The 13908-nt window shown below is 43.8% G+C and overlaps 1 protein-coding gene across 5 annotated transcripts in view; it reads right to left on the bottom strand.

Moving 5' to 3' along the window:
- Nucleotides 1–328: 328 nt before the first annotated feature.
- Nucleotides 329–13908, bottom strand: part of LOC125755008 (uncharacterized) — a 50804-nt gene continuing 37224 nt past the window's right edge. For 4 of the 5 annotated variants that reach the window (XR_007410407.1, XR_007410406.1, XR_007410405.1 and 1 more), the window contains 2 exons: nucleotides 5959–6217; nucleotides 3768–5686 (listed from right to left, as the gene is read on the bottom strand). Coding sequence is in view for 1 of the 5 variants with exons in the window: in XM_049109398.1 (XP_048965355.1) it covers nucleotides 5553–5686; nucleotides 5959–6217 (393 nt within the window). In the remaining 4 variants the exon portion in view is untranslated. Of the gene's footprint in view, nucleotides 3511–3767; nucleotides 5687–5958; nucleotides 6218–13908 lie in introns of those variants that run through there. The other variant, XR_007410404.1, reaches the window with a different exon arrangement.

The raw sequence follows: 13908 nt of genomic DNA, 5'->3' as shown, positions 1-13908 counted from the left end.
AGTGACGAAACTGGCATCGTTTTGCATTTTTTGCTACTTTCTTTAAAGTCTGGCTTAATAAAAGACATCTGGACTCTCATAACTTCTGCATTCAATCTGTTGTGATATGTTGCTTTGGTTGCAGTATATGAAGAAAATCTAGCCTACAGACAGATGTGGAATAGGAAAAGAGAGGACTATTTTATTAGCCTTTCCAAATAATTGCAGATGTTGTTTGTTACTCAAAACTTGACAAGTGGGAGTTCATTAAAGATTGGTTGCAATGTGGAATCTGAAACAATATCAATGAACTTTTCATATCTGTTACATTAAAATCCATTTGTCTATCTTGCACTTAGAATGAATCTTTTATTCATGCAATTTTGAAACATCATGCATTGGTCACTTGGAAGATATCTGTTCAGGGAGATACACAGAGCTTCTTAATATTGACACGTTTTATTTTAAAGTATTTAAAAAATCACATTTGTTCATATCACTACTGACTTATCAGAAAAGTCTTTAAATGGTAGGAAGCTTTCAAGCTGATAATGTGAGCATAAGCTTCCCCAAAATTTATCTTTTGCTTAGAAGCTTAGATGTTATTATTAGCAATACATAGTATTAGTTGGTTTCCTTGAAATAACAGACTCACTTGATTACCTTTTGAAAAAATATCTGCCAAATACTCTAACTTGAATAATCATAGTTTGTCAGTCATTCTGTCAAATAAAAATGGTGTTCCATGAAAAATGTTGTTAGTTCAGCTTGTAACTCAAACAATTGCAATGTCCTTTTTTTTTAATGACAACCAGTGTACAGACGTCTGCAGCAGAAATGCTTTATGCCTATTGCATCATATTAAAAAGATGTTTTTTTGTGAAGCTCTTTTTTAAAATTATGACTATATACTAATAATATATATGATTTTAATACCACACTGTATTAAAGCATAAAACCAATTCTTTAATTCATGCCAGCACCTTAGTTCACTTTGCTTTTGCACCGTTAAATTAAAAATGCAAGTAACATCGTAGTATTATTATGAAGGTGGTTTGAGCTTGCAAATCTCCTGAAATGGTCCCAGAGACCCCCAAGGTCTGTGGATCACACCTTGAGAATTGCTGCCTTAGGAAAGTGTTGAGATGAACCACTCTGGGCAAAGGAAAACTTAATACTCTGTGTTGGCCTCAGACCCCTATCTGGAGTAAACTGAGCTGGACATCTGTGAGTCACAGACTTTTAATCCTCTATCCCATGCTATACTAAAAAAAGAACCAAGTTATCCTTGCCTACTTTCCCATGGGTCACATCCTTTTCTCAAGGCTCCAGGTCTTACCAACCTGATGGTGAAAAGAAGCAACTAAAGATAACCCTGAGAAAAGACTTTGTCCTTCAGCCCCACAGGAGAGTCTCCCAAACCACTTACTCCTTCCCCTAGGCTGCAGTTTGGTCTGGCTAGGTTTTCCCAGCAGGGAATCCTCCTAAGAGGAAATAGCTCTCAATTTGCCTAATCTCTCCCCTCTCCACCTAAGGCCAAAAGGATGAATAAGAGTTTTTAACTGTTCCCTCTTACCCCAAATGGATCCCCTGTGAGCTTTGTCCAGAAATGTGCCCTAAAGCTTTATCAGCATGGAGCCTACCAAAAAAGTAGGGGGCGGGGCAGAGAGTGGCACCTGGTGGCTCAATTGGTTAAGCATCTGACTCTTGATCTCAGCTCAGATCTTGATCTCAGGGTCATGAGTTCAAGCTCCTCATTGGACTTCATTCTGGGCATGGAGCTCATTTTTAAAAAGAAAGAAAGAAATGTGTCCTAAAGCATTATCAGAGTTTAAAGCTCTCCCCACTGGTATTTAAATACCAGTGGGGGGTAGGAGTATCCCTTGCTGTTGGGTGCTTGCAGCTGCTTCGAATGCTTCACCATTGTAATAATGTAGCAACAAACACCTTCTTATTCACCTTTGGAATTCTTTCATAAGGTTAATCATTCTACCTGTTGGTTTTAGCCAACATACACTTGGCATCTGGCAGGACAACACTTTCATGTTATGGCATCTGGTTGGTTACTTGGGAACCCTAAGACTTGTGTGTATCACACCCTTGATTCCAAAAAGAACTGTCCAGTTCCCATTGGAAATATTAGTAATACAAGTGGTGTTCACAGATACTTAGTTGATAGGACAAGGAGAATCAAGGTAACATTGGGGGGCAGAACCCAGATAACAAGACGTAGTTGCCAGATGTAGAAGGTTCTGAGGTTCTGTGCAAATTGGACTCTGTAATGAGGTAGGTGGGCAAGAAGTTAAAATATCAGATTTGAAGGTTAAAGATAAAGAGTCTAGTATAGTGGTTAACAAATATGGGTTTGGAGTCACGTGTCTAGATTCAGCTTCCAGCTACATAAATTGGAAAAGTAACCTAAACTGAGTTTCTTGTCTCCAAAATGTCAAATGTTACCACACTGACAGGATTCCTATGCCCTTGGACTTCGTTTTGGGTTTGGCCAAAGGGAACACCAGCTAATGAGAAGGGAAGAGAAGAGAAGGTCTCTCCTCTCCTCAACAAAACATCATTACTCTTCTCCAGGTGGCCTGCTCTATAATACTGCCTTCCCTTCCAGATTCCGGGAACCTGTCCCCTGTCATGGCATCTGTCCCCTGTCCCTTTGATCTTAGGGATGGGCACAACTCTGCTGCTACTAGTCCCAGGATCCTTGGAAAGAGAAACAGGTAGGCAAGTAGCAGTAGGAAGCACACTGTCCCAGAGATCCTGCCAAAATGGTGGATCAGAAATCCAAACCAGTAAGTCAGGGGTGAAGGTGCACGTAATAGCTGCTTGTTGCTAGGAAGCAGAAGACCCAGAATTTGCATGGAAAACAGTGCAAAGCCATACAAATGAAAGAACCATAAAGTGAGCATGAAACTGAGATAAGTTCCCAGTCTGCTTAGGAGCTCTTTATTCCCTTCCTGTGGAGATAGGAAGCTGTTCCACCATCCACCATGCATGCAAAATAAGAAAGGCAAATAGTAAGTCACAGGGGTGAAAGGTAGAGCATAGGAATACGGTCAATGGTATTGTAATAGTGTTGTAGGGTGATAGACGGTAGCTGTTCTTGTCGTGAGCACAGCATAACGTATGGACTTGCCAATCACTATGCTGTACGTCTGAAACTAATGTAACACTGTACATCATACTTCAGTCGGAAATAAGGAAGAAAGGAAAATGGCAGCATCTGTTTGGAAAAGGAGCAAGGGGGAGTACAGATGGCTAATTCTGACAGAAGATTTAGAGCACTGGTCACGTTCCTTGAGTCCAATGATTCAGATGCTTTCAAAACTGAGCTGAGTTTCTTGGCCGGGCTATTTATGCCATCCAACCCACTAGATTCCAATCTCCTCTGGTCTTTGGTACCAGGCTCTGTCTCAGCCCAGATGTGCATGGCGTTCAGGTCAACATCCCACAAGAGGGAGGCTAGTAAGCTCCCCCTTCTCCCTGAAGCTGGTAAGGCCTGGGCGGGTGCTTCTCATGTTCCTGTTGTGAAATGGAATGTACAAACAGGGGATGTGATTCATGTCTGTAGACACATAGTATTCCTGACAGCTAATCAGGAAATGCCTCTTTATGTCTGGTCTTGTAAAGCCTCTTCAAAAGTTTGATAGAGACTACATGGGAGCAATCATTTTAAAGTGAGCACTTGTTATCTCTTTAAGGGCTGATGTCTTGGAACCACCACATCAGGTTCTGAGAAAACTTTACATCCCCCTCCCCTACCTCTGCCCAATCCTGCTATGCCACCCCCACTCATCGCCAACCCACGAGCGTGTGCACACACACACACGCACACACCGAAATACTTTGGAAGAAATGTCACACAACATGAGGCATACTTCAAACTAAAGTATGTTGTTTGCTTTCAAAGCAGAATAACAGTTTCTCTTAATTTGTATAAAATAGAGAGAAATATTTAAAAGGCTTGTAAGAACAAATAAATCCAGCTCTCATCTGGTGCTCAACAAATAAGGAAGAGGGGGATAGGTAGGGAGAAGAGTTATTTATAAATCATGTGCCTTTAACAACTTGAATTGAGGCTTCCCCAAAAGGAAATGAAAACTGCTCTCTGCCCCCTATTCAGAGAAGCAAAACTAATTATTTTATTTTATTCATTTGCTTAATTATTTATTTTGCAAAGAGGCACCTAAATTAACAAAAGGACCAGATGTCAAGGAAATATAAGATCTTCATGGAAAGATCATGGCATTCACAATTTCAAACTGTTGGCAACAGTTTACTGGAAAGGATTCTTTAGACATCTTAACAAAAATGAAAGTGTGTATTTTAATGAACCTAGGCCAAGGGAAGCTATGAGTACAAATCCTTTCCAGGGTCAAAGGGGATCAAGACTTTTGCTCAATGAGTAAATAGTGTTTGACTGGTTGACTAATGAGGATGTATTTTAAATTCCTCAAGATTTAACAAGACAACAAATTAGACTTGTTTAGATTTCTCCTTTGGACGACGGAAGAACACTTTGACACCCTCCCCTCTGGAAAGGATGGGTGGGGGCTCCTTCTACTAATTCCCAGACTCCTGAACCCTCAACCTGAAGTCACACACAGCGCAGGACATACAGAGGGAGTCTCTAAGTTGGGAGACATTTACTCAAAGCCTTCTCTGAACTATCAGAAGGGGAGATATAGGAGCTTTTGGGTAGAACCTAATATCCCCCTCCCCCAGCAAAAGAAGAGGTGAATTTTGCTTCTCTGATCAGAGGGGCAGTTTTTACTCCTTTTAGGGAACTCTGTTCAGGTTGTTTAAATGCACAGGAGGTACCGATGACGCTCCCCATCTGTGCCCCCTCCCCTTTATTGAACATGATGGAAACAAATGAAGTCATCCTTCTCTCATCTGCTCAATTTACTCACCACGTCTGGCCAGTCCTTCTTTGGAAGGGTGGTTCCAGCTCGCTCTCTCTCTCATCTCAGTCCTTGGTATTTTGCACAAGCATGTTTTAACAGCTCTCTTCTCTTGAGTCCTTTCCTTTCTTCCTGATGTCTCCCCCTTCCCAACACTCTTCTTTCATTTGCCGGTGCCCTCCACAACTACCATGAGGTCCTTTGTTTCCACAGAGTATAGATTCCTCTTCATAGCTCTCAAGACTTCCTCATTCCTCCTCAACCGCCTCATGATCCGCTACCACTATTATCGACTACTTCCTAGACCACTCTCCTTGATTAGATCGGTTTTCTCTTCCACCGGCTGGCCTTCTCTCTGTCTACCTTCTCTTCCTCCCTTGACCTCCTCTCCAAGACCATCCCTTACCTCTCTCTTCAGAGCACTCCTCCCCACCAAAAGCCCACTGCTCGATGACTTCTTTCTCATATTCTTCCCTTTTTCGAAGCTCTGCCAACATGTAGGGTTTGTAGTGCTGAGTTTAGCACTGGATTCAACATACCTATGGAGCATTTTCAAACTGCCCCATTTGTGTGAATCCCGTCTTCCACTAATACGATAAGCTTTTCAAGGACAGGAAGTCCATTTCCTCTGCTTACATGCATTTTGTGGCTAGAAAAAGCTTAGAAGAAAACGCATGATTCAAGCAGATCCATTGACACCATCTGTGTGGTGGAAAGGCCTTCCGAGTCAGACAAGCTCGATGCTGCCGTCTCCTCACTGTATAGTTGAAACCTCTGAGTCTCAGCTTCGTTACCTGCAAAATGGGGACACAGAGTTACTAAAAGTACTGAATGTCATAAAATATGTAAAGCTTCTTACATACTGTTTGGCCTATAATTAGATATCCAATAGATGGGTAGCAATTTAAATTACTATTGAGGCTCTGGAGCAGGTAGGTGGCAAGATTCAGTTCTGGAAGTGAGTAGGATCACAGTAGGAGACCTTTGACCCTCCATCACTGACAAGGAGAGAGGAAGCACGTGCAGGCTTACGGTCTGATCAGCTCCCTTGGTGGGCTTTGTTTACCTGTCTGGAGAAGATTTCCTTTATAAGGTGAGAAGGAAAGCTTGTCCAGATGGGACCAACAAAGCGGAGGCCCTGTGCTCCTTGCCTCAGAGATAATGCAGGACCCACGTGCAGAACTCAACATTGTCATGTAAGAGCAATGATCCAGAGATGAGGAGCAGACATTTGGCCTTGGCAGAGAGATTCTCCAGGAAGCAGGAGCTAGGCTGGCACTTGACCCGTAAGGAATGGCTCCATTGATTCTGCAACAACCTGGGTGCTAAGAGGCACAGAGAAATATTAGGGATATAATGATAGCAACAGATTATTCCCCAGTGCTTACTATGTGCCTGCATTGCTCTAAGAATTTCTACACAAAAACCTCTTTAATCCTCACAACAGCTCTATCAGGGAGCTACTATTGTTGAGCTGGATAGTCCCTGTCTACCCATCTGCCATTCTCTGCTTTCTGTACTCTGCTTTGTACCCCAGAAGCTAGCTTTTATGGATGGCTTCAGTCTGGCTCCCTTGCGCTCTGGATCCCATTTGGGTTCAGCCACTGGGGACTCCAGCAGGAGGCACCAACATCCATGAATGGGCATAATAGCATCAGGCCTATGTAATGACAGTGGCAGTATTCCTCCACTGAAAATCCCCTACAGGCAAATCTGTACTTACTCGCCATTCTGGTAACACCCCATGGCCCAGGGACAGCATTGGCTCCGTGGAGTTGCCAGGTCTGGGGTGCTTCACTACCCCTTGCTGGTTTTCCCTAGTCCTGCCCACTTTGGCAAGTAGTCTCTTTAATAAACTCCTCAATTTGAGAATGAATCTGTTTCTTGCTGGGACCCAGACTGATAGAATCATTGTCCCTCTTTTACAGATGATGGCACCGGGTGCCAGAGAATTTAAGTATTACCAAGAAATAGTGGAGCTGGGACTCAAACCAGGCCCCCAGACAACCTGATCTCTGAATTGTTTATACATTTTCCTACCAATGCAGTTTATGAGATACCCAAGAGGTGATCCAGTGGAGGACTCATGATTGCAGCCTTGTACGACGTAGACACCCTACCAGGCCATGTCCCCAAATCAGGCTGTCCTCTTCTCCATGCTCCAGGCCACATAGCTCAGATTCTGGATGTGGTGACTCACTGGCAACTGCCTCTCACTCCAAGAAAAGTACAAACCTCTTTCCAAGCCATTGTCAATTCAGAGTTTTGTTGTTGCTGTTCCTCCTTGCTGACCAAAACTCTTTAATTTACAAGTTTAATGAACAATCTGAAGTCCATAGTTGCTTGAAATTCTCGCATGACTCTTGTGAAGAGCTAAGTCTATGCCTTCAGCTTTTGTCACCTGGAACGACACCCAGTTCTTCATCTGCTCATTGGGAAGGATCTGGACATGGAAAGTGACCCAGCGCAGCATCTGAGTGGGTGTTCAAATGCCAGGGAATCCAGAACCACATGGTCCACTGAAGAACTCAGCCCAGGTCACCTGGGATCTGATTAGCTGGGGAAGCTATCTATACGGGGGTTTCACGTGCACACTACTACTGGCACGATGGACCCCACTGCCTCCAGCCACCTGTGAGTGGTGGCCTCTGAAGAAGTGGCCTTTAACACCAACAGAAAGTGCCAGCCATGTCATAGCCGACAGACATGCCAGCCTGAATCCCCACTGCAGTGTCCAGGCTGAACCACCTCCTCCTGTCCGAGTGGTTTGTGTTTAGCCCAGTTCAGACTCCAAATGGGACTGCAGGCTTTGGAAGAAGTGGACAGAAGACAGAGGGAGGACAGAGAAGGAGATTGCCACAGCCTCCCTAGGCCTATTGCAAGGAGATAGAACATGTGAGCCTTTCTTGTTTATTCATAATCTCTTTTCCTTTCTCTGAGGATGAAGATAATCCACAAAGATCCTAATGACGCTTTGGGTGTGGAGAAAATCAAGACTTTTGTTCCATATGGGAGGCAACATTTCATTTGATTGGTAGAAACCATTAAAGAATAAAAGCAATTTTGCTTTCCACATCTACTTTTTAATTTTTTTGTTTTGTTTTGTTTTGGAGGAGTAGGGAGGTCTACTTTGAGTGTCATGCAATCACAGGCTTCTCAAATGTGAAAAAAATAAAATGTTAAATGGGTAGGTTCACATCTCACTGGAAAAGAAGAGAAAACAAAGAAAAGAGAAGACATCCAGATGAGTGCCCGCCAACTCTCCCACAGAGATTTATACCAAATGAAGTACTATTCTGTAAATAATTAGCACTCGGCCGTAAGAGTTTGTGAAGGTGGAATTATCTGGTTTGGGGGCTGCTTTTATGGATCCCTGGATTCTTTTCCTCCTCTCTGGCATCTTTATATTTAGGGGCCAATTCTTTAATTCACATGAATTGTTAAAGGCAAGGACTCTGAGGCCAGGATTTGCATTCTGGCTCAGCCCCTCGGAGTTTGAGTTTGTCTGGAAGCTGACATGAAGTCATGTCATGATTTGGGTATAAGTGGCTTATTTGAGAGCTAACATCAGGAAGCATCAGTGAGGGAGTGTGTATGGGGGGTGGTGATGCAGGAAAGGGGAGTGGGCCATGCAGTGTGCTTAGGGAACACACACCCCTAGGGAGTGTCTGGGGTTCTCTCTAAGAGGACATGCTTCAGAGGCAAGGAAGTTGGGCATTTCTCTACCAACTCCCATCCTTTATTAGTTGAGGGCTGCCCTCTGGCCTGTGAACTCCCTGGAATTTCTGGCCAGAGAAACCCTCAGGCAAAACTGGGGATGTGCTTGCTTGCCTGGGACCAGTGGGAATGGAGAGGGTGTGAGCGGAGAACCAGCAGCATCTGCAATAGCCCACCCCGTCACTACTCAGATCCATGCATGCATCTTTCTTGTCATTGAGTTTTTAAGGTGGCTGGTCACAATTTTCAAGAAAAAAAAATTATAACAGGCATATGAGTGAGACAAGCTACAGTCCCTTCTATTGCAGTAAAGACCTAAGCTTTAATTCTGCTTTCATTATCTGGCTCCTCTCCTCCCTGCCTTGGGTTCTCCTATCCCTCAGCCAGTCCTTCTGCTGGTTTAGGTTTTGTGCCCAGTCAGATAAGCTAGACCTTCACCCCAAGGGGTCTAAAGGCCAGGTTTCCATGTCCTCATCAGGCTGCGGTTGCTGCAGTTGCCCATTCATGATACGGAAGCATCAAAGGGGGGAACCAGGATGCCCTCTGAGTTCCAGACATATTTCTTCCTGTTCCCACCATGCAGAAGTAAGCCTGCTTCCTTGGGATCATCAGGGTCAATTATCCCTGCCAGTATAAAAACTTTTTAAGTTTTTTGGCTTGCTGGGGGAGTGCTTTGTTGGCTCTGCTGGTTAAGCATCTGTCTTCAGCTCAGGCCATGATCCCAGGGTCCTGGGATGGAGCCCCTAGTCAGGGTCTCTGCTCAGCCCTGACTGCTCAGGAATCTGATTCTCCTTCTCCTCACCACCCCCTCCCCCGCTCATGGTTTCTCTCTCTCTCTCTCTCTAAGTAAATAAATAAAATATTTTTATTTTTATTCTTATTCTTTGGCCTTCTGGACCCAAAAAGTTTAAAATCACCAGATGACACACATAACCTGAGATTTATTTAGTGAAACTCTGATTATGTTCCTCTGTTCTGACATTCCTCCCACCTCCCACTCACTGTTAGGAACCAACATCTTTAGTCCAGTAGAAACTAAACTTGTGAAATCAAGAAGCACAAACTCCCTGAGGAGGTCACTAGGAATGGTGGTGAGAGGGCCACTCACTACTTTTATTTCCTGGATCTGTGTACTCTACCCACCAAGGACATGGTGCTGGATAGCATCTGGAAGACCAGCGTCCCAAGCCTATGGCATGTCATCCCCAGCTAGCGTCTTAGCTAAGTATTTATGAGGCCATTCCAAAATTCTACCAAGCCAGCAGCCTCCAGATGATGTGCTGTGTGGTAGGATCAGTAGATCCAGTGGCTATGTAACCACTGTCTTGACTTCATTGCAAAGTGGCTCCTGTGGTGTGAGGTGATATTATGTGGGTTCCCATTCTGGTAAACTAGATAGTCTGTGAGTCCTTGGATAAAGGTACTGAGGGAGGCACTGTAGACAAGGAAGGTAAACCTGTCCTCAGTGTGCGTAAGTCTCTGTCTCCTTCTGAGGGAGACGGGCCCACCAGCAGTAAGTTGACTCTTTATAGGATGGAACAAACTAGGGCTCAGCACCAGCACTGTCATTAATAGGTCAGGTCAGTCACTGAGGTGCAGCAGGGGTGAGAGATGCCTTGGTGAGAGGGATCCTGTGCTGTTACTTCCATCCCTGTCACTCTCACAATCAAATTACAGCAGCCTCCCCTCTAGCTGTAGACGATTGTGAGTCTCTCTACACGCCAGCATAGAGGACACTTTACCTTCTCATTCTTCAGGAATATGAATCTGTTATCTTCCTTCTTCAGAGTCAACAACAGACAACCAAATCCCTAGTCTTAGTAGTAACTGTTGTCCCCAACTCTCTTAGGTGCTGGAACTGTCCCATTAGCTGGAGTATCCCTTTCTACTGGTACACCATCTCAATCTTCCACAGGTGAGAGTCTATAAGCTCCACCACCAAGGGTTTTCATCACTTCACTTACTACCAACAAAGGATTCTCGTTACCTTCCTGCCATGAACTATCAGGTTCCAAATCCATTTGTGGGGCCGTTTTCTAAGACCACTTCCAGTTCATTGAACTGTCTTGGTTTGAGTCTCCAGAAATAGATTCCAAGACAAATATTTGAGTGGAAATATTTTATGTGCGAGATGACATCAGGAAGCATCAGTTCGAGAGTGATAGATGGAATAGAAGACAGCAAATAAAAAGTGTGTTAAGGAGCTTTTTAACATTGTGGGCAGATGCAGCTCAATCCCAGGGGGGACCTCAGACACCATACGGAGAGAGCATGCTACAGAATGTCTACTCAGGGGGAAAGTTTGCTGGGGTCTTTAACCACCAGTTTCATTGGTTGAGCTCTACCTGAGGGGTGGTACTTCCCTGGAACTCCCAACCTGCCCTGGTGCCTGAGCCAAGCCTGCTCCTGTGGCCAGAAAAAGGCATCAGGTAGAGAATCCCAGAGTTTCTAGTAGGAAGCGGCTATTGCAAATGGGAACCATGAATGCTGGGAGTTTATGGGTGGGGCAGGAATGGCCTGTCTGATTTTGATCAAGTTACTTATCATCCCAGTGCCTCCCTTACCTGGGATAATAATAGTATTTCCTACATAAGGTCATATTGAAGCCTAAATGGGAGGTTCTAAAGTGTGTAGAATAACATCGACCAAAGTGAGCAGCAAGTGGTAAATTCTCTCCTTTGGGATCCGCATTCAGACCATAAAAACTAATGCTGGGCTTCCATGATGGAGCCCCGGGAACGACAATCCTTGGTAGTCTTCGGCTTCAATTAGATTGAATGCTTCAAGCTAAGGACCAAAGCTACAACGTTATCTTCCTTTGCAACTAAAGTGACTGGTTCCCAGAGAAGAGAGAGAAATTACATGGGCGAATTACTGTCTGCTAAGAAACATGAATTCCCAGTACAGGAGAAGTCCCACAGCTTTGGTCTAAAGTTCCTATCCTTGTTAGTGATGTTAGCTCCTTCCCATCACCACAGCTGTGGAGTCTGGGTCAAAACTATACAAGAGATGGAGGCCAGAAGACCTGAGTTCTAGACCCTGCTCTGTCATGAACTCATTATCACACACTGTATTTCTCAACCTGTCTGGATCTTAATTTTCCTATCCATAAAATATGAATAAAATCAGGGCACCTAGGTGGCTCAGTCACTTGAGTGTCTGCCTTCGGCTCAGGTCATGATCCCAGGATCCTGGGATCATGGCCCACATGGGGCTCCCTGCTCAATGGGGAGTCTGCCTCTTCCTTTCCCTCTCCCCCTCCCTTTCCTGCTTGGGTGCACTCTCTGACTTGCTTGCTCTCTTTCTCTACATCAAATAAATAAATAAAATCTTTTAAAATATATGGATAAAATAATACCTCTATTCATTACCTTATTGATTAGAGAGTGTGTGTATGTGTGAAAGATTCTCAAAGTTTAAGATGCTATTTTAAATGAATTTATATTAAACATAATTGCTAACCCTCCAAGAGGTAAAATCTGGACATTGAATGTAGCTTTTGGAGAAAAGCATCTTTAAGAATCATCTCTGGCCCGGGGACTCTAGCTTTTGTTCTGGCCCCTGACACTTGGCCTGGCCAGACCTCTTGTCTCCCTTTTTACCTACAGCTACCTCCCCCAGGCTCTGTCTAGATCTCCAGCCCCTCATTCTGGCCATTGACCCCATTCCTATGTTTGTACCCCACATTTGGTGTATTGCCCTGAGAGTATCTTGTGTCACATCCCAACACTGCTTCTCCCTTGAGGCCCCAACTTCACCCTGTGATTTGAGCTTGAATATCCTGTCTTCCTGCCTGAATTCTCCTTCCTTTGTCTAACTCTCTACACTAGGTGGCTTAACTCTGCCGTTAAGCACTTTTTAGAAATATAGATTAAAAATATGAAGGAGAGAGTATGATTTTTAACCAGTTCACTTGAGCCCCAGAGTCTGATTTTCAAATTATAAAAAAGAAAATAAATCAATTGAAAGAAGACATAGAGTCCAGTTTATAAGTCACAGTCTGCCAGCCACAACTACTAGAACTTCATTTCTCTTCCAGGGCATCTGGACACACCATGCAAAGGGAACCCATACTTGAAGGGAGCTAAAACTTAAATCACAACAAAAACTCATGTATTTGGAGTTGATTTTGAATTAGCAAACAAGAGGATTCAGGGCAAAAAGCATGAGACTAGGGTCCTGGCTCATGAAGGGGCCCAGTAATATTGTTGAATGACAAAATGAGAATGCCAATATGTGATTTTTAGTGCAAGTTTCATTGATAATTATTTACCATATGGCTCTGAATAAAGGGCTTCACCCTGGGCATCCCTGTGGTCCCTTCCAGATCTAAAATTCTCTTCAGTGTCACTGGGCTAAGGTTCACAACTATACCGCTAAGGTCACAGAGGTTTCCTTCAGTTCTCTGCTCAAATGTCTCCTTGTCTGAGAGTTTTTGTGATAATTCTGTATTAGGTAGTGTCTGCCTCCCTCTCCCGTCACTCTCTGTCCTTACTCTGGTTTTCCCTCCTAACACTATCATGTATCTATTCGTTATTTGTTTATCGTCTGTCTCCTGCCACTAGAGTTTAAGTGCCTTGAGAGTAGAGATTTTATCTGTTGTGTCCATAGCTGTGTCGTAGCACCTGGCACAACACCTGACACACAAGAGGCTCTTGATACGTACTCATTGAATTAATGCATGATCTAAACCAGCTACAGACTATTTTCTGGGGAAGAGCATGCACCCTATTCAAGAAATTGAACTTTTCGAATGCTTTTGACTCTGTTTCAGAATTACTTATTTGCTTTGAAATTAATGCAGTTAATGGCAAATCACTTTTCTCCTTTCTTAAGACCAAATCCTCCACAACCGTTACCCAGGCAATGCTTTGCAGCCCTAATCCCAATTATTCTTCATCTTGAAGGTAATCTGATTGCACACATTTATAACAATTAAAGTTCACTTTTATTTGTTCAGGCTGGTTTTCCCTGACTATGATGCTCCAAATTCACAAGTTTGGTAGCAAACCATATATTGCTACATGCTGGGCTTCTGTGCCATGTGAGGACCTGTTCTAGAACAAGAACATTGAGTGCTTCAGTTCTGCACTGAAACCTACTATATTTGAATCTTCGCTTTGCTACTTATTACGTGTGTGATTTGGAGCAAGTTACTTAGCCTTTCTGCCTCCTTTCATCATCTGTAAAATGGGGATAATAATCTGTTTCTTTCTCCAGTTGCCTTTACCATTCTGTATCTGCTCTGTGTCCTGAGAGACTGACCTTTAGAGACTTCAGCCCCGAGGCTCCCTTGGGT

Source organism: Canis lupus, chromosome 4 (assembly GCF_003254725.2).
Source record: "Canis lupus dingo isolate Sandy chromosome 4, ASM325472v2, whole genome shotgun sequence".
Classification (NCBI taxonomy): Eukaryota; Metazoa; Chordata; class Mammalia; order Carnivora; family Canidae; genus Canis; species Canis lupus.
This window is presented reverse-complemented; position numbering and strand designations above follow the sequence as displayed.